The sequence below is a fragment of the Styela clava genome, chromosome 4 (genome assembly GCF_964204865.1).
Source record: "Styela clava chromosome 4, kaStyClav1.hap1.2, whole genome shotgun sequence".
NCBI classification, from domain to species: domain Eukaryota; kingdom Metazoa; phylum Chordata; class Ascidiacea; order Stolidobranchia; family Styelidae; genus Styela; species Styela clava.
In genome coordinates, this window is record NC_135253.1 from 11,806,798 (window position 1) to 11,827,126 (window position 20,329).

At 33.9% G+C, this 20,329-nt stretch overlaps 1 protein-coding gene across 2 annotated transcripts in view; it reads right to left on the reverse strand.

Moving 5' to 3' along the window:
- Positions 1-19,968, reverse strand: part of LOC120325631 (histone-lysine N-methyltransferase 2A-like) — a 49,870-nt gene extending 29,902 nt beyond the window's left edge. Inside the window, exons 1-26 of one of the 2 annotated variants that reach the window (XM_078111478.1) lie at positions 19,754-19,968; positions 19,098-19,240; positions 18,081-18,180; positions 17,873-17,933; positions 17,045-17,130; positions 16,451-16,609; positions 15,486-15,647; positions 14,668-14,762; positions 13,961-14,036; positions 13,477-13,612; positions 12,788-12,936; positions 12,092-12,220; positions 11,246-11,419; positions 10,434-10,574; positions 9,128-9,179; positions 8,428-8,505; positions 7,561-7,643; positions 6,894-7,070; positions 5,872-5,968; positions 5,318-5,410; positions 4,543-4,623; positions 4,085-4,146; positions 2,732-2,877; positions 2,034-2,155; positions 1,360-1,570; positions 616-799 (exon numbers count right to left, since the gene is read on the reverse strand). In XM_078111478.1, coding sequence (XP_077967604.1) covers positions 616-799; positions 1,360-1,570; positions 2,034-2,155; positions 2,732-2,877; positions 4,085-4,146; positions 4,543-4,623; positions 5,318-5,410; positions 5,872-5,968; positions 6,894-7,070; positions 7,561-7,643; positions 8,428-8,505; positions 9,128-9,179; positions 10,434-10,574; positions 11,246-11,419; positions 12,092-12,220; positions 12,788-12,936; positions 13,477-13,612; positions 13,961-14,036; positions 14,668-14,762; positions 15,486-15,647; positions 16,451-16,609; positions 17,045-17,130; positions 17,873-17,933; positions 18,081-18,180; positions 19,098-19,240; positions 19,754-19,933 — 3,177 coding nt within the window. In that variant the 5' untranslated portion in view covers positions 19,934-19,968. Of the gene's footprint in view, positions 1-615; positions 800-1,359; positions 1,571-2,033; positions 2,156-2,731; positions 2,878-4,084; positions 4,147-4,542; positions 4,624-5,317; positions 5,411-5,871; positions 5,969-6,893; positions 7,071-7,560; positions 7,644-8,427; positions 8,509-9,127; positions 9,180-10,433; positions 10,575-11,245; positions 11,420-12,091; positions 12,221-12,787; positions 12,937-13,476; positions 13,613-13,960; positions 14,037-14,667; positions 14,763-15,485; positions 15,648-16,450; positions 16,610-17,044; positions 17,131-17,872; positions 17,934-18,080; positions 18,181-19,097; positions 19,241-19,753 lie in introns of both variants that reach the window. The other variant, XM_039391699.2, reaches the window with a different exon arrangement.
- Positions 19,969-20,329: the final 361 nt, after the last annotated feature.

A 20,329-nucleotide genomic window follows, 5' to 3' on the forward strand; every position in this document is an offset into this window, starting at 1 on the left:
ACAAATAAATAAAAAATTAGGCCTTATTAGGAGCTGACTGCTTGTGCAGAGCCGTATTAGCAGCTGACTGCTTGTTCAGAGCCTTATTTGGAGCGAGCTGTATATAAATATGTTATATAAAAATGTCAATCATCACAAAAAAGAACATCACTGTGAAGTTTTATACAATTAGTCAAAATTTCAGGGAGTTGAGTATAAATAGTATTTTTTATTATACTATCGCATGGTATGAGAAAAAACAGTATACCGGTGGTTCCCACTATTTATGGCTCATGACCCACTTCCAGAGGCTTTTAGCACCCGTGGCCCCCCTGTTTATTATTACAGTGGTATTTAGAATGTTATGATTGATAGATACCAAACCCCATAATGTTCGAACAAAGTGGTAACACCCTGTGAAATCTCCTTTTCAAGCAAGCCTTATCGAGTTTTTTTTATAAAAGGAAATGTAAAATCAGTCCTACAGCTAGCATTGTGGACCGCCCTCCAAACACCTTTGGGGGTCATGGCCACCCAGTTGGGAACCGCTGCAGTATACCGTGTTTAAAATGATTTATTCCCCTCCAGAATATCAACACCGACTTAATCCCTCTTCTGAATCAAAATTCTTCATACCTGATGAGATTTTTGTGCTTCTGTTTCATATTTGGAAATTTTTTCAATGTCAGGTGAAGGTTTGGTTGGAAGTCTTGTTGGAAAGTTATATTTTTTCCGTAATTCTTTCATAGTCAAGTTAGTGTTGTCTGGTGGATACAAACATGGAGGTCTTCGCAAGCAGATGTTGTCATTTGTCGAATTCCTGAAAACGAATTGAAATTTGTTGCTAGGAAATGAAGATGCTACTATAGTGCGAGGTTGACCGCCATATCCAGGTAGGGATTAGAAATACCGCATTATACAGACCATAAGGCGCACGCAGTCAATAAATTTCTTAGATTGGGGTTTTGTCCATATGTTATGCGATAAAGCATAAAACACTACCTGATCCATACATTAGGCTCACCGGCTTATAAGGTGCATAATCGATTTTTGAGACAAAAAAAATAATTTAAAGTGCGCCTTATGGTCCATAAAATACGGTAAGTGATATCCATCAGGAGGAGATGGTAAATACAGCATTTGGCCCTTGCACTATAGTATTAGCTTGAAGTAGATCTCACACTGAAATTCAGTAGACAACACGCTATCGTAGCTCGACATTGAATTTAGGAAATTTAAAACTATTCACGTCCAGATAATTGAATATTTAAAACTTCATTGAGAGTATTTTTAGAACATCACATATTCCATCATATGGCAACTTTTTTTTTACATCAACTAGGTAAAAATCAAAATATATAATACAAGTTTAGAACATACTTGCAATTTTCGCATGTTCCGCATTTTCGGCTTCTACAATTTTTACAAGAATTACATCGTTTTTTATTGTCGTTTTTCCTTTTTACAAATTTTTCGGGATGTGTTGTGACACATCTAACTCCTTTATCTTTTTTTCGTGCAGATAATTTGATTGGCGAACCTTTAGCTTCGTTATCACTATCGGAAGATAACAATTCCCTATTCTGCGTATCTAAAGATCAGAAAATAAAATATAGTTGATTATGTTGGTTTTAACCCCACATATGCAGGTGTTATAATATTTTAGAATAGAAGTGCAAATATCGCAAAATTAATAAAATTTTGGGGTCAAAATATTGATTTTGATCTCCAAACAAACAATAAACAGTTTATTTCCATTCATATACAGAATTATGGCTTTTCTCTTTTTTTTGAAAGATCAATTTTCATTTATTCAAAGTAGAATATGAACAACTCCACATGATAGCACTCATAATTTAGCGATTTCAATAAAGATTGATTCCACAGAAAAACATTCTATACTCCATATATATTGATAGGCTTTCTGACTCAGTATCATTCCCCAAATCAAACAACTATTCATCTTATTACAGGCAGAGTCAATACTTCATACAATATATAAAGTTGGTAGAATAATAAAAATTATATGACAGCTATAAAACAGTGGAACAAACCTCTTATTTTTCCTTGTTCTGCTGCTATCTTTTCCCTTTCTTTTCTCGGCAATGCACTCAGTTGTGGGTTAACACTGTCATCATTATATGTTGCTGGTTTATGGCCAGTCACAAGAGAAGCCCTTAATATGATGAAAAATTATATGCAAGCTATAATGTCAAATAAAAAGAGATATGGAAAACTGAATGCTTAATATAAACAGGCTCCATTTCATCTACACAAGTTCTCCGTTACATCAATGATTATCCTAGGCCTAGGTTCAAATTATGTGCAAAAGTATTGCTGGACTCTTTACTATCGCAAAAATGATTCATGTAACTATTATCTGGTTACAGAAGTGGCAATCCCCAAATAAAAGGTTTGCACTGACCACGCTAACTCCTCGCCCCAGATATGCATTAAAATCTATCCAATGATTTAATACTCAGAACTCCGATACAAAATATTGTTCTAAGAAAACAGTGCAAATATTGAAAGGTTACAAACAACCAATCAAATTTTCAGTAAGAGTAAGATTTAAAAGGAATCAATACAATCAGTTTCCACACTCTCTGAAAAAATACATAAAAACTATATCAGAACTTCAGAATAGTCCCAAGTTTTTTTATAACCACCTGGGTAGAACAACCTGGGTAGTTCAAGCTAGTGCATATTTAGATCCAGCTCTATATCGTGTTAAAATATGATACTAACATACCTTCTGCAAACATGTTTAATCCTAGGACCGTTTGATTTCTTGTTTTGCAAGGCCACGTCCTGTGGCTCTTTCTTCTTTTTTGTTGATGATTCATTGCTAGATTTTCTACCCCTGTCCCCTTTTTTACCCATCTCTTCGGTAGGTGACTGTAAACAAAAATAGCATTAAATAACAGTGAAAACAAAGAAATGTTACTTATGTAAATAACCAATTTATGGTGATTGGTAAATTTCATTTCTATTCCTAGTATTTTAATTACCCTGCATGGGTTTACATGTTCAAATCCTGTGGGGATAATTATGTGCGAGAGGGTTGCTGGACTCCCCCATTGTCTACAGCTTCCTTAGTCATTAAGTTCATGCACCTGGGAAAAATAACTGGTTAAATATTCCCATATCCGACATGGACTGATACCTGAACGACAGCCATGGTTCACCAGATGATTAAGTCATTTTATCAGCTTTCCTTTCCCCAGAATAAATATCAAATTCTACTATTCCTTCTATCTAACTGACTGAAAAGTCACCTAAAGCTAACAATTTACAATGAATAATTTTTGATCGTTTAAAAAGTGATGATTTACAGATATTAATTTACAGTAACTAAGCTTTTATATATAACTGACAACTATGTCTATAATATCCGAGCAGAAAGAAACCTAATTTGCAATTTCTGTTACTCAAACAAATCCTTACAACATGCTTACGCAGAGAAAGTGGAGACAAACAAAGATAATAAAAACCTTGTGATAGAGATAATTACTTTTCTGCTTTTGTGCAACACCATTTAGTAATGATGACTTGTTTTTGTCAACAATATCATTATTACAAACTGAATTCTGAAAATGAATTCTAAACATTTGTCAATCTTAGTAACATGAACTTCATTTGTGAAAATTCTTGAAAAGCAGGCTTGAGCGAAAAAAAAACTTCAATCTAACGAAAACTAGAAATTAATTTGCAATTTATTCAAAATGATATATAAACCTAGCAGTAGCCTAGGTATCTAATATATAACGAAATATCAGATAAAATCATATCATTTGCTTATATCAAAAACTCCTAGTGAATCAGACCATCAGCAATAATGAACTGCTAGTTGGGTAAGAAATATAGACTTATACTGCTATGTACAACATTACAACTATTACAACTGAGCAGAGCACCCGAGTATGTCATACTGTCAACTTTATTGATACCACATCATATTTCAATGGAATTTTCTCAAAGCAAGGTCATTCACACTCTTTCAAAGGTAAATAAGACTCATCTCTGATAAATGTTGATTAAAGATACCACTGAGATGACTGGTGCGACTAAAACTATATAAAATTAACACAATAAATCATCTCACCGATATTATTTCAAGAGCAGGTGTTTCTTCAACATCTGAATTTCCACTCAATGATTGCAGACCTTGAAATAAGAATTAAAATTTTTCCTTAAAATTTACTCAGTAAGTTAACATGATACATAAATCACAAATTTGAGCCGTAAGGATGAGAGAGAGATACTAAAGTATGCAAATTAATGAAAAGCTGCATATCAGTACATTTTATGAAAAGCAAATTCAAACTATAATACATACATTGGCTATTAAACTGAAATTAGAATAGAATAAATTTGGAAAAAAATACAACCTTGGAGAATTCACTGTTTATAACGCTAGACAATGGAGGTTATTAACATGCCCATTCTTCGTGGAGCTAAAACGGCAAATTATGAAATGATAAATGCCATTAAATATCATGACAAAAACCTTTTTAACATCTTGAGGCATTTAATTTCGTATAAGAAAACACAGCATTATACCTGCACTACTGTCATCCCACACAGGAGCAGTGCCAAACAAATGATAGGCTTGTTTTCTAGGCGGACTAGTCAAGTCAGTGTCTGAAAGTAAAAAATTGACTATATTTAGAGCAAGGATCGTAATAGTTTAAATATTGAATCAACTGTGGTGGAATTTACGATATTCTATTTATTCTTCAGATAATCTACTTTGATAAACCACTTACAATTATATTTATAGTCTCCTTTACAAGGAATAATGTTAACGTTAATGAAATATGGAATGTATTTCAAATTACGGTATGTTCAACAGAAATTTGCAGAAATCATTATAAATTGATAAAATTGATAATGCAGAATAGCGGAGATAAACATTGTTTTAAACACTTCCTATAATTTTATGACATCAAAAGTTAAATTAAATCTTCGAATGAGTTTTCATATGAGAATATTATACATCATAAAATGATATATATAATATCCCCAGGAATGGCCAAAACTATATATTTAACTATTCCGGATATATTCTGGGAAAATATTTTTGAATATTAAATATTGAATACATTCTATATTGGGAGCATGTACATGTGGAAATTTACCTAAATCACTATTTCTTCATGTTGATAATATCTAAAATGGCATAAATATAATGGTTATTGTTTTCTCTGTGTTGTTTGTTACCAGCTGAGATATCGTAAGTTTTGCACTACTTTGTTCGTTTTGGACATCCCTGACTATAACGAAATTTTTTTACGGAATGCGAGTATTTTATTCATTCAGACATGTCCACTCTCACCTGATGATTTACTTCTCTTTCTAGATCTTGCTTTTCGTTTATTGATTTCGTTTTTGTTGTTTTCAGTGGTTTTGTTTTTCCCACAAGGCTTATCTAAAATTAAAAATAATAATTTTAAAACTGAGCAAATCTTTCAGTCAGGGTTGTAGAGCCAGAGTCTGAAGAGTTTCAGACTTCTATTGGTGATAATCAAATTTAAGAACAAAATTAAAATATCCTCAACAGACAATAAGTTTTCGTATCAAAACTTGGTTTTCTTATAGTTTGAAAATTTGCGTCAACCCTACAGGTCGGTAACCATAATCAAAATCTGGAGTTGGAGGCTATGTTCGAGGCGGCTCAGATTTTGGAGTCGCTTGTAAATTTTTCTGAACTCTACAGCGCTGGTTTTAGGCATATCACTCAATAAATGTAAAGTTTATAAATCCCAGCTCAAAAACATAGACAAATGTATTTGAAGAACTAAATAATAAGATAAAAAAGTAGCACCACTGGTCTCGACTAAAATTACATCTTTAAAAACTTGATATATTCCAATAAAAATCAGCCAGTACTTGGACTTTTTCTTTGTTTTTGCAGGGTTATTCCGAATAACTTTTTTCCGTGTTCTGAATATACAGGTCGAAGAAATGGAAGAATATCCTCCTTGACCTGAAAAAAGAACAAGAGAGCAATGCTTAAACGTATGAGTTCATGTTACAAAGAATTGAACCAAATTTAGTAGGAAGATGTGCCTAAAAATTCAGAAAATAAAAAAAATTGAGGTAAAATATAGGCAGCCTCCATAGTAGTCGCAGAATATTTGAAACAAAATAGATGTTACAGACTTCTAGCGACTTCTTCCAACATCAGGTTCTAAAATTTGAAATCAAATGGTCCTATAGCTTCAGAGAAAGCTTTTTTTCATAACAACCATCCCAACAGGAACAAACAACAACAAATTAGAAAAATTATCCTTAGGTCCACTATGTAAGATATTCATGATGTGCTAATTAGTTATCTTGCAATACAAATAATAAAAATGAGTATGGGGCTTTATCCTACAATACTACAAAGTTTTTTAAAAGCAGCCTTTGAAACAAACAGAATCTTAAAAGTGCAGCATAGTCTGCACAATATCTGACACCTCCTAGTTCTGAACTTTGGTGACTACAGGATTAACAAAGGTTTGGACTCTCAATCTCTTACTCTAGATATCCAATTCTGATCTTTGCTTAGGTCGGGGTTGTGCAACCTGCGGCCTGCGGGCCAGGTACGGCCCACAAGAAAAAATTGTGCGGCCCGCAGATAAGTGCCAATTTTGAATGGTGTGCCGACCGCAAGACGAGTTTTTAATTTATTCTGATTTAGTGGGTGCGAGTAATTTCATTTTCTTTGTATTGCAAAGACTATACCTGAGGTTGTGCAGAGCGAACAATGCATGTCCAATATTAAATAAGGATGCGGCCCACGGTTTCACCCAGTTATTTGTACTTGGCCCTCCTGTATAAAAAGTTGTACACTGCTCACTTAGGCCATCATTCTCTAATCAAATCAAATTCATACACAAATGAATTATTGAAAACTAAGTACTTACTTTTCCGGCAATGACAAGGTCTCTACATGCTACAGATTTATATCGGCATCGAAGTTGTAGATTATCATGACTAGGATGAAATTTATAATTGCTGTGTATTTTTGTCCATTCTCCATGACCAAATATATGAATTCCATGAAGAAGATTGTGAATCTCTTCAGTTGACCAAACCACAAACTGGAATAACATGAATGAAAATGTATATTAATTTGAAATAAAACATTTGAAAATCAAGAACCGTTCAAAAATCAGTGGCGTGAACCATTTTCAATGATTTGCCTGTAAATGTCTCAACTAGAGTCGATTATAAACAGTTCCTCTCAACAACACTGCACACAAACACTGCGATCAATGAGGGTGATACAGGGTAACCCCTCCCTCCCCTAAAAAAAAACCAACATTTCCTAATTACTTCTATAAAAATAAAAAAATTTGTTTGAATTTTGAACTTTTGTGTTTGTATGATTGCGCCCAAAAAATTCAGTAATATAGGAGGCTTTACACTAAAGTTATGTTCTGTCTAAAATTATGTTTCCAATGACATTTTTTTTTTTATCAATAACAACCGGTAGTTATTACAACGGCGGCACAGTCTTAAGAAGGGCTACACATTTATATATGCCGGTGAATAATGAATTTTTTCACGTCCTCACAAATGAACTCCCACCTTAGAACCCCGTTTCACATGACACATTAGCCTGAAAACATCTGGAGTAAGACCAAGGTATACTGACTGTGGGTCGGGAGGTTCTGAAAAACACAAAACGAACAGAAAATAAGTGAAATCATGAAAGCGCACAGTTTTCTGCAAGAAGTAAAACATGGATTGAACAAAAAATTCTATGATGATTGTTTTCTGGTGTGCCTGTCTCTGACTCACTATTTAAATAAAATGCCAAAATAGAATGGTAATAAGTTAGACATAATATGAGAGTTGCGCTGTCCCAAACTGAACAAAAATAGATGAACTGCTGGAAGCTAAACAGTTGCACCAACTGAACTGTACAATGACACGCAATGAATTAATGCTTGCTACTTGATTTCAATTATTTAGTCGACTAAAAGTCATCAAAAAAATCGTAAGCGAACCGTTATGCAAAATTTTTCAATAAGTTTGAGAACCAACAGGATAAGAGTGTTTGGTATGACTATGTTGAGCAAATGCACAAAGTTCATCATTAACTAAATATTTAATAAATTGGGTTACAAAATTTTAATAACCCCAGAGCAGAGGGCACAGTTCAAAAAACACTGAATACTATGCTAAACAATTTTGTTTTTCAGACATAGTGGAACTATAAATCCTCCTGGCAATCCAGAACTTGCCATATTGTTACAAAAACAAGAAATGAAATATAATTAAAGCACTGAAACCATAATACTGGATACAAATTGACAATTTTCCAAATATCAAATGTGCAATAATTTTTCAACCAGATCGTAACTCGAAGAGATATTTTGAATCAGAATGTTGAATAATTGCTCTTTATAGATTTTGCGTGAGAATTCAAAATTATTAATGAAACATAAATACCTTTTGGAACTAACTGTTTCCATTTCTCAAAACGTTTGCGAAGAGTACTCAAAGATGCCTTTTTGTTTCTTGAAAAAGCTGCTATAAATAAGAAAGTTCAGTAATCGGTAGTTTATTTTTCCACTATACCTAAAACACACTTTGTAAATATTGAAAAAATTTGTAAATTGGCATTCCGGAGTGAAGGAAGGCGCTGGACACCAATGCTGGTTATTAAGCAGCGACACCCTTACAAATTACTTTACTATATCAATACCATGGTTGCAATAGACTAACATTCATAATTGGATATCTAGCTGCTAATTGAAACACATTGGACTTATGATTTTTCTCTCAACTAATAGACTAATTGAATTCCAATTCTTAGTACTTAAGATGGATCACGACACTAGAAGGCTCTTACCTTTATTTTTTAAGTACCTCCAAAACCCTATAGCAATAAAACGTGATAATTCACCCAAAATTTTGCTGATTTACTTCAATTGAACTTTTTCCTAAATATATTTGAGCATTGCTCTTTAGTTGTTCCAATTTTTTTTGCTAATCACAGAAGAATAGGTCGAATAAAACATAATGTAAAATGCATCCAAATCTTTAAGGTTTTCTTAAAACTGCGAAGATTTCCCAATAAAGCCGAAAAATGCGAAACCTCAAACATTATTAATGTAATCCAACATACAAATAGAAAACATATATTTACCTTCAGTCATAGATATAGTCGTGTTGCCATCATCATTAACGAGCTGATAAGCCTAAAATAGATAGATATATCATAGAACCAAACTTACTTTACCAATGATAAATTTTTGACTGAATTGCAGAGATACAAAACATGTTTAGAATGAGAGCACGCTATGAGTTCCAATACCATCTGTAAGTCTCAAGTAAAACACTCATTAGATTAACCATACAAAATAAAGCAAGTGGTTCATTTTTCCAAGTAAGAGGAACAAGCTCCTGAACCACTCCCCGACCTGCTATGGCAACATTTCCAAACCAAAAAGAAATCCCGTCCACATGGAGGAATACGAGGTTTATTAGTTTTGCTTCGTATTCGTTGTAGATCTGACATGATTTTCTTTAGCTTTTTATTATTACTATAAAACTTATTCATGAATACATAACAAACTGCTTAAAATGTACAAAAACGATAATGCGACTTGCTCATAACACTAGCAAAGGATCCATTGAAGATTAAACAAAAAAAGTAGTTTTATGCACAGGGAAGGAAGGAAATGATTTCGAAACAGGCAAAGGGAACAATTTAACAAAGAAAGATTGGGAAACACTGTCCGATGGGGTTCACAGCTTAGGCCAGCGTCACAGTCACAATCCTGCTACAAGATAACTTTACAAAACAGATTTGGATTTGACATGGTCACAGTTAGAGTGAATGCATTCACATTATTATTTACCTCTGGTTTCAAAACCATATTTAATAGCAGTAGCTCACAAGTATCCGATCATTCCTGATCATAATGACTTAAACCACAAAAATTTTCATGACAATCAATATTTATTGGCATGTAAGTGTGACGTAAAAGTTACATTTCCTAAGCAATATTCATGTGTTACAAAAGCAAAAGTGGAAAACAAGTGTCAAAACTAAATTGAATCGCAATCTCAATAAATTCCTTGAGCTATTTTTAGCTAAAAGATCAAAATTTGGTTTTAGTTTGGTTGTGGCAGCATCAGGTGGGCCAGATTGAGTTACCCAACACTCACCAACAGGCCATTTGGCCCATGGGCCATAGTTTGCTCATGACAGTTTCAGTAGGTCTTATTAGTAGGTATTTCTTTATTATTATGTAACTTTGCTCAAAGATGAGTATTCTGTACTTTTGAGTGAGTCTTGCTTTGCAACTTGCTTTGCATAGAATATTTTAATAAAAATTATACAAAAGTATGATATATCACTGAACTAGTAATGATGTATGTGATGAAGATAAATTCTATAAAAAAAAAAAACTATGAAAAAAGTGACAAAATAAATGAATATATCATACCGTCACCCGACCACCTTCTCCGATATCACATTCCACATTGCTTTTCATTCCTCTCATTCGTAATTCTCTTGCAGTAAACGCAGTTACATTTGGGTTATCACTTAATTGGGGTCTCAGTTGAAGTAAGATGGAACTTTTTACCTGAATATGCAATGCAAAATTTTATTTAACAGAAACTAAGGTGAACAAAATGAAGGCAGATTTAACAATCACAAAAAATTATATTTCACCGTCGAACATTACATATAATACCATTTTTTATGAGTTATGACTCTCATCCACATCATTTGCCCCAAATCCGGCCCTGTACGGGCATCCACTGATATCTGACAATATGTAATCGGCTGTTATTTTTTAAATGACCCAAATCTCTCCTACCATGGCACCCATCCATGTGAACATATAAATCAGCATTTCTCCCAACTTTTTTCGCCCCTTTATATCTAGCCTCCCGGAACACCAAGAAATTAAAATGTAAAAGTTTGCTGAAAACTTCTTGACAATTGAAACATTAGGCCGAGTGTTAACGATATTGAACGGTTAAAGAAAACACCACGCTTTCCAGACTGGCACAAGGCCTGTCCGCCTGTTTGTCGTCTGATGGGAAACAAATTTACGATCCAGAGGCACCGAAGTACGGCCGAGTTCTCAATGGCGAGTTATTTAGTCACAATGTTTCAATCCCTGAATTTCGAACCAACGGAGCACTCCAAAGAATGATGTGCACGAATGTGGTGAAATTTCAAGTTGAAAATTTTTTTTTTTTCAAATATTTCAACTTTTAAAATAAGAATATGTCCTAATATAGCTACCTTTAGACTTCCTGAAAGCAGACCGATGGTTGTCAATGCCTTTGATTTATTTTTCATACTAAGCCAATCTCGGTGCGATGAATCAAATCTGTAGTGACGTGCGATTGTTGTCCATGAGTTGAAAAAAGTGTTTGCGCCATGTAAGACATTGTGTATTTCTTGTTTGGTCCATAGCTGGAAAGAAAAAGTTGAAAATTTTTTATTCATCAGCCAAGTGCAATTAACCAGACCATTATGTGCAGGGTGTTCATAAAGTCCTGTTGAAATTTTGTTATGAAATCAGTTCTCAATATAACCTATCCAGGTTGTTTTATTTTAATCAGTGTTTATTACGTTTTTCATCTTTATCCAGTACCATTTATATGTAATTGCACGAAGTGCATCGTGCATCAAGGTTTTTTACAATAGTCAATTCATAACTTTATGAATAACCAATATATTTTTATATGATGCAAACATGTTTTAATATAGGAGCTATCTAGTCAACTCACTAGCACCCTCGAAAAAATTGTTCAAAACTTAGGATAAGATACATTAATCGGACCTCCTGAGGTATGCACACCAAGATGGCGCTTAACCTGAACTCAGGTTATGTACCAGGTTAGTGTTCAGGTTATGCGACATCTTGGTGCGCATACTTCAGGAGTACCCATTAATCTATATTAATTGAATATAATATTTCATAGTTCATTTAAAGTTTTGGCAACATTCCTGAATTTCAGTAGCGTTTGTTTTGTATATTGTGTTTGTTTCTTCCACAGTTTAGTTCGAAAACAAATCATTTTATCTATCTATCGGTCTAATCTAACCAAGAGTCCATTAAATAAGAAGTTATATATTACTCACTGGAACATTTGACTCATATCTTGTATCATTTTGAATAATTTTATGCCATTCCTTTCTAGACAAACCAAGATCCGAAATCTGATCTTTCTCGCATTCCGATGATGAACTATGACGTTGTGAATAATTTGGCTGTATCAAAAGAAAAGAGTTATAGAATCGGGTTTTCAACCATTCATTAGACCAGTAAATGGGGAAAACATGCTTAATTTAACACATATATGTAGTATATAATTATATGCTTTTATGTTTCATATAGACATGAACCATTAGGAAAATCTACAAAAAATATTCTTCACTAGCTTGTCGGCTGTACAATCTGTTTCAAACTCATTTTGGACATGAAGTGGACCTATGAATCTTTTTGTTAAATTCCGGGTATTGTTGTGGTTACAATTCTTGTTGAAAAAAATTCTTTTCTAAAGATCAATCAATTTCAAATTTTCACTACCGGCAATTGAAGACTGAAATCACCAGGATATTTTTTATTTTTTCAAAATTCCTCAAAGTCATACTATTTTGTTGTTTTATTTTGATTAAAAGGGAATATCACCATTGTTTAATTTCCAGAAATCTTACTTCGTTCAGGTTACCATACTGGTACCGATGGGCACCTTCGTGTCCATATATTTGCTTATATAGCATTGCTTCCGTTTTAATATTAAAATTCAAAATACTCATAAACTTGTAAAATCGTACTGGTTTGAAGGTCGCCTCTCGAATTAAATTTCTTTTTAATCTGTTTTCATCGTCATAATCATTTCCGACAACAAGTGTTGACGAAGAAGTTGGATGTTTAAATCTTGCCCTTTTTATTAATTTACGCGCTCGTATCCTTGTACTGATCCCTGGAGGCAAAATAACCAAAAAAAGAGGCAAAAAGATTAAATTACAATAAAGCTTCATAAAACAGAAAAATAGAGCAGCTGACTGAAAACACAACACCCACAGCAGGAAATCTTCCAAATCAATTTTGAATAAAAAAATGTGGTGCTCCAGAAATATGCGCACCAAGATGTCGCACAGCCTGAATCCTAACCGGTACACACATACTATGTTCAGGTTGTGCGCCATCTTGGTGCGTATACTTCTGGTATGGAGATCCCAAAATTGTAAGTGGAAACTAAGACGGACAAAGATGTAATATAAATTATTGGAATCACATTATATGTTTAGAATCCAAACTCAAGAAAAACTCATATTTGGGATTGTTAGTTCAAGTCCAAGATAGTCATGTATTACATTGACACACAAGGTATATATTGATATATATATATATATATATATACAATGGTTAGGCCCCAGAAAAATGTATTATAAAATATCCAGGGTTTTCCATAATATAACATGAAATCCTCGTTTTGGATTTAACATTGAAGCTACATTACCTTTGTCCAGACTCCTAGTTGGTTGAGGTTTGTTGTTGATATTAGCGAGAGCAGCAACACGAAATGTAGCTTCTTTTAATAAAGGTCTGCCTTTGCTTGGTGACTCATGACTTGCATCTGCTTTTGTTTTTGAACTCTGAAAATTTATTTATAAAATTTGTGCTTTTGAGAGTTATTTTTTTATTTGTTGAGTATGTTTGCAAAATTTAGGTATGAATCTAATAACTCAATGGAATTCTCTCTAGAGTTTCAGTTCAGTTGCAGTATTAAAAAATTAGTCCCGAAAAAGCTGCGATAGACGAGAATAAAATTAGCTTCCAGAACTTTTAGATGACAGGTGGTAAATATTTTGAATCAAAATGATGGTTGTTATGAACATGCAAACTTCCAAAATTAGCAACAACAATTTAGTACAGTATAGAAGGATTTTTCAGGGGTCAAGGGTCAGGGAAGCATCCATTAAAGTTATTTTTTTCAAACTTACTTCGTTATGAGAATCTTGATGTTGAAGTTCATGAACAGAATTTGAATATACTGCCGATGTATCTTTTATTTCAACACTGAAAACAAAAAGCAACTTCAGTGAATTTCAACTTTGATAAAATAAAAGTTAGTGTTTGGATAAAATCTATCTCTATAAAAAACTGCAGAAGTTTAACAATTTCAACAGTGTATAACGTAACAAAAAATACTTGAAATCCCTTAAAGGATGCACTAGCTCACCGCCGGACCATTCGACAACAATCACCCTCCCGTCACAACCATAAACAAGCATTATGACATCACATTTTTTGATACCACAATGTTATTTTTTTTCGATTATTCATTGATGGCTCAGAGGTGTGGTGCATCGTGCTAAGCTTTAGGAATACGACGCCACATCTCTGAATACGCTGCGTGGGTTTCGCAGGTTCGAATCCTGTGGGGGAATTATGTGTCAGGAGATTGCTGGACTCCTTGCCGCCGTAGGGTGATTCATGTAACCACTGGACGGTTACGACTCCCTCCACCATTAAGTCTATGCATCTGAAACAAATAACTGACCAACTAATCCTATAATTGTCATGGACTGTTATTGCTGAGGAATATTCTATAGATAAAAGATTGGGCAATATGCTTGATTTGAGAATATTGAAAAGCCTTGATCAAATAGATACATCAACATTAATAAAGAGGATAAAGAATCCATACTTTGTATTTGCATCATCACTGTCAACATATCTTCTGTTTGCTTTGATGATGCGAGATGATCGTGAACTTTTCGTTGGAAGAACAAAGGATTTCGACTGAAACAAAATATTATCACTGGTAATGACAATTAATTGATACTTACATTGATGTTAAACCCATGCATCTGAAAACAAAAAACTGGCTAACTAGTCCCATACCCGACATGGACTGGTAACCGGACGAGAGGCCGTGGACTTAACAGTCTATTAGTAGTGCATGTCAAAGTTTTTATATTTGAATATGAGGTCAGAGTGGGAGCTGGAGTCATGTTCAAAAAGAGAGGTATTCAATGAAAAGGGAGGTATAAAGCCAAATTCTCCTCAATAATTACACATCACAGTGGTCCCCAAAAGTATAAGTCGCGAGCGGTAAACATGGGTCGCATTCAAAGTGATTTAAGGCTGAGAAAACACAGGTTTTTTTTTCATTTTAAAAGTACTTCGCATTTCGTCATAGACTGAACTATTGCATCATTCGAATTTCATTTGGCTTCTTTTCAGTAAGAACTAGAATATTGCATCACCAGTGATTTTCCGGGAGTTATAATAATTACTGACAATGAAGTAGTTGAGGTTTAGGCTCCGAGTATGTTTGAGTTTGATTGAAAGGATGCCAAATGGCTCTTTCAATGCTAAAGGTTGCCGACCCGTGTACTAGGTGAACATCAGCTAATACTTCTTCTGTAAACAGCGTTCATTTGGTGAGTTAGTCTAAGCTTCATGAATTCTGCCCTGGAGTTCACTTTAAAGTAATTAGTCATACATAATTAAAATACAAACTTTCGACTTTGAAGCAGAAGTGATGATTGGTGTTGAAGTATACATTGGTTCATCAAATTCAACTGATGATTGTTTTAGTTTTCTTCCTCTCTTATTTGCTCTTGCCAACAATGCCTTAGCGAGGACTTTAGGATGACCTGGACCATTTTCTTCATCTTGGTTCTGGTAGATATATATTGATTAAGTTACATAGTAACGAAAGAAATCGTATATATAAGTAGAGAACAATTATTTTTTTCGACCGAGGTTCTAGCCCGTAGCCTAATAGTAATCACAAAAAAGCATTTTTTATAACTGAACTATCTTTGTAAACAACAATACTGTTAAAAAGTACAAACTGGCATTTATTATAATTTTATGTGTAATTCAGTACCCTAATAAAAACATGCAAAGTCTACATAAAATTTTCGAAGCATTGTCAAAGACAGTCACATCAATCCTCAACTTCAAATTGCATCAAATTGGGCTCAATCGCCTAGGTTTATCTGCAACTCAACTCTTTCGGCATCGCAAGTTAAACATCCTGGATTGCAATCCCATACCCACTACCTAACCCAGTGTATAATAAATAGGGGAGGCAATGCCGAACTGCAAAGATTTCGTGAAGAACCAGTAGCTCCTTACCTATTGCTAGATATCAGTGGATGTTTGCTCTTGAGCAAAAAGTGTGAATAAACATAGCTAAACAAAAACTGATTTCACTTTTTCCTCGACTCCTTTTTCCTTTCAAATAAACCCACCAGCCACCATTCATCCTACTTTCATGGCTTGATGGGGTTATTTCACAGAGTTAGCATTAATAATTATTTAAACATAATGGGAATTGGAATCTACCAATGAAAATAATACTATAAATACCACTGGGATGATAAACAGGGGGGCCATGAATGCGAAAAGTCCTAAGAAGGGGGCCGTGAGCTATAAAAGGAACCACTGGTCTAAAGAGTAGCATAGTCTTGACTCACCAGTTTAATCTTCAAGCATGTTGGTGTTACGTTTGTTACTTGATGCATATGATATGATAAAGAAGGTGCAATGAATGTTGCAGGCTTGATTGGGGATGTTTTGTTGGATTTTGAGACAGGATTTTTCATATGAGCTGTAGATGAAGGTATACCGAATCCCTGAAATTAATAAGCATTAAAACATAATAACATCATTTGGAAATAATTTGATATTACCAATGCAAAAATATATTGCCATATCAAAAGTGGAAAGATTAGTCTAATTTCTGTCAAAGTGAATGGGTCAGACAAAGTTGATAGTGGTGTCTACATTGAAGCACCGTAGGCCGTAAAAGTCACTAAAATTTTTTCTGGAAGAAACCGAACTTTTTGACAACATTTTTAAATTTCAGTCTAACGAGCCTTTTGCGCTGGACGGATAATACTTCATTATTAATAAAAAAAGAAAGCACAGGGAGATTCAAAATAAAATAAACCAAGAATTTATAAATACATGTTGATTGTAGACAAGAAAGTATATATTTTCATATCTAAATCAGTATTTAATAGCTCACAATATGGAGAGGTAAAAAATTTGCCACAAATGACACTTACAACACTTTCACTTAAACAATGAAAGTCGAGATTTGAATTCTTGTATTTTGTGAATCCTTGATCAGAGGAGAGTGTGTATTCAGATTCTGAAATAAAAATATAGTTACCTTCATGTTGTAAATGAAAAACACGAGAACAATGATCAAATATATGAAAATGAAGGTACATAAGAACTGACCACAATATATAAAGCCTAGGTAGAACTGTGAAGCAGGCGATCACGTTTGATGAAATAAAAAAATAAATAAAAAAGCCAAATTTTGGGGGAAATATCGGATCTCACAAGACTAACACATGAACAATTAAAAATAAAAATAAATAATTGTCCACTGGGGACTTTTTCCATCTTTAAATACTGAAAATTTGAAATTGATCGGTCCATTGTTCATAAAGAAAGCTGAACCAAAAGTTGCCATAACTATGACAACAATTTAGCAAATCAATCTATATGACGGCGCTCCAGAAGTGTATGTACCAATATGAAGGTAACTCATTTTGTTCGCCTACTTCAAGTTGTGTAAAAAGACTGGAACCTATGGGCAGGGACTATATTCACTTAGCCAACACAAACAGTCCCCACGCTTCAAAAAAATCAGAATAAAACTATGGCCTAACCCTAACCTGGTACAAATACTACGGGAGTACCCATTTGACAACAGTGCAGCCTTGGATAAAAGAAACAAGAAACCTATGCTCCTTGTAACAAACATGGTAAACAATTAGAAACTTATAAAAGAACGTGCCATATCAAGATATATAATTTTAAATAAAATAAACAAACAAAATAACTACAACAATGAAATGAAAAATTGATCATTCTGCACTCACCAGATGATGTTACTCTGACAAGTGGTTCACTGGGAACGTCATTTCCTTCAATGATTGGAACCTTGAAAAGTAAAAGTGACACTGGTACACTGGTAAGAATTAGCTTTCTACCAATATTAGAATAATGGAACTTCAACTGCGGTAATACTTGAATATCAATCAATAATATTTGAGTGGTAGATGATGAATATCCAGTAACAAATCAAACCTCTGATTTTGAATATCTTCGTCGAATGATTGTACGCTTTCTTCTTCTTGTGCGTTCGGAAGATGGCAGAGAATCCAAACTATTTCTAGCATGAGCCAATCTGAAAAATGATTTACTCGAATTACTGCATTATCTAAAATAATTGATTGCTATCTATGAGGGTTAAATCGAATCCTGGGGGTGTTTGGTGAATAAGTTTCGTTTCAGTCCATCTTCAAAATTAGCAATGTATTCTGATGAGCATTCATTACGATAGAACATCAATTAAATAGAATAGGGAATACATAACTGGGTCGTAATTACCATTCATGTAATAGTGAGACAAGAATAGTAAATAAGAATAGTTCTGGCACCAATTTTTTAGTTCTCCAATAAAGGGTAAAAATAACCAATAAGAACTTAACAAAATAGAATCTATTTCAGAAAAGCAGTTCAATTCCGGTAAAACAACTTTCGATATATAAGCAAATCCGAGAACAGTATGCTCTCTTATTGCAAACACACTTAATATTGAACAAATATTTAAATGCGGAAGAAAATGTGTGACTATGTGAAGTTGACTATTCTTATTACCGTAATATAATATGTTCTTCAGTAGAAACAGTTAAGTGGGACTGAAACATATTCATTACATGAATCAGGGTGGTCCAAGGTTGCAAAATTGGAGGGACGCAAAAAATTTATGGATCAAAATGGACGTCATTCCCATGTTGGCACCGCCTCGACGTTTATATATACAACCTTTATATTTCATGATTTTAACACATATCATTTCCGACATTGGGATTAGAAAAGGGTTTAAACCTAGGAATCCCAATCCCAGTTGGAATGGGCTTGGAAAACAAAATCAAAAATGTTCTGCCAATAAAAACAAATATCTGCCAATGGTTCAGTGTATGCTAAAATTGTTCTGCGGGCCGCCCGGAATGTGTCCGCAACCCGCATGCATGGATTGGACCACCCTGACCTAAATTATAGCAGAATAATTCAAAGTCAGAATAACTTAAACCCGAATACCTGGTTGTTACTTTCTTTTTTGTTAGATCGATAGGAGAACCTAAGATATCAGGGATTTGTGCACTTCCACGCCCACTGCCATTTATTCTCTTGTAAGCTCTCAATCCACATTCCTCTGAACTGAATCCATGAAAGTCCTCATCCTAAATTGAAACACAGAACAAATCAAATTTTGTTATCACATGATACATCACCAAGTGTTGAATTTCATAACATGAGCATGTGTAGTTAGTAGTAAATCGTTATTCGCACACAAATTATGTCTTCAGGAGCAAACTTAATGTCAAAGTTAATTGAATCAATAGGTAAATCTTATATATAATGTGAGACGATACTTTATTAGTATTACAATGTTTTAAAAGTTAATAATGCTTTAGGAATGTTCTGGTAAAAACAATCAAACTAAACCTATGAATTACACACTATAATAGGACGCTAAAAATATCATCCGAATCTTCTATCTACGTTTCCAAATCAAAGGTGATGATGCAAGGCATGATGTTGGGATATTTAAATATTGAATTAAAATTAATCATATTAATCACAATTAACACCATTCTTGGATCTTTTCCAGTTTGATCTGTCTTATAAATTTCATTGAATGTCTATTTTGTACAGTACTGAAAAATTGGAATAAAAAAATAATTATGTCAGACCTCATCAGAATTTCCAAACATCTCATAAAATCGCCGAAGATTTTTTTTTATTTGTTCTGCAATGCTGAGATGATTCTCCCATCTGATACTTTGATGTCTATGATTCAAATTGATTATTCTTCGTTTTTCAATCTTACGTCTGGGACATCCAGGAAACCTTCCTTTTGCTGCAGTGCTCATTTTACTATTTTTATTTACTGTTGTAAATGCAAAATATTGCTATTTGTATTACATGAATCTTATGTCTGCATGACGTACCATGGCTCTCAGTCGATGTTGGGTATGGGATTAGATCAGCTAGCCAGTTATTTGTTTTCGGATGCATGGACTTGATGGTAGATGAAGCTGCAAGCGACCAGCAGTTACGTGAACCACCCTATGAGTCGACAGCAGACAGCCATGAAATCTTCACAAATATAGTTATCACCATGGAATTCAAACCAAATTGCAATCTATGACAGTAATATAATTTAGCTACATGATACATTACTCGCACATAGAAATACAAGAGTTTAGTGTAGTTTCAAATCTCAAATACTTCTACTGGGTGTAACCTAACAATTTTCGCATATATCA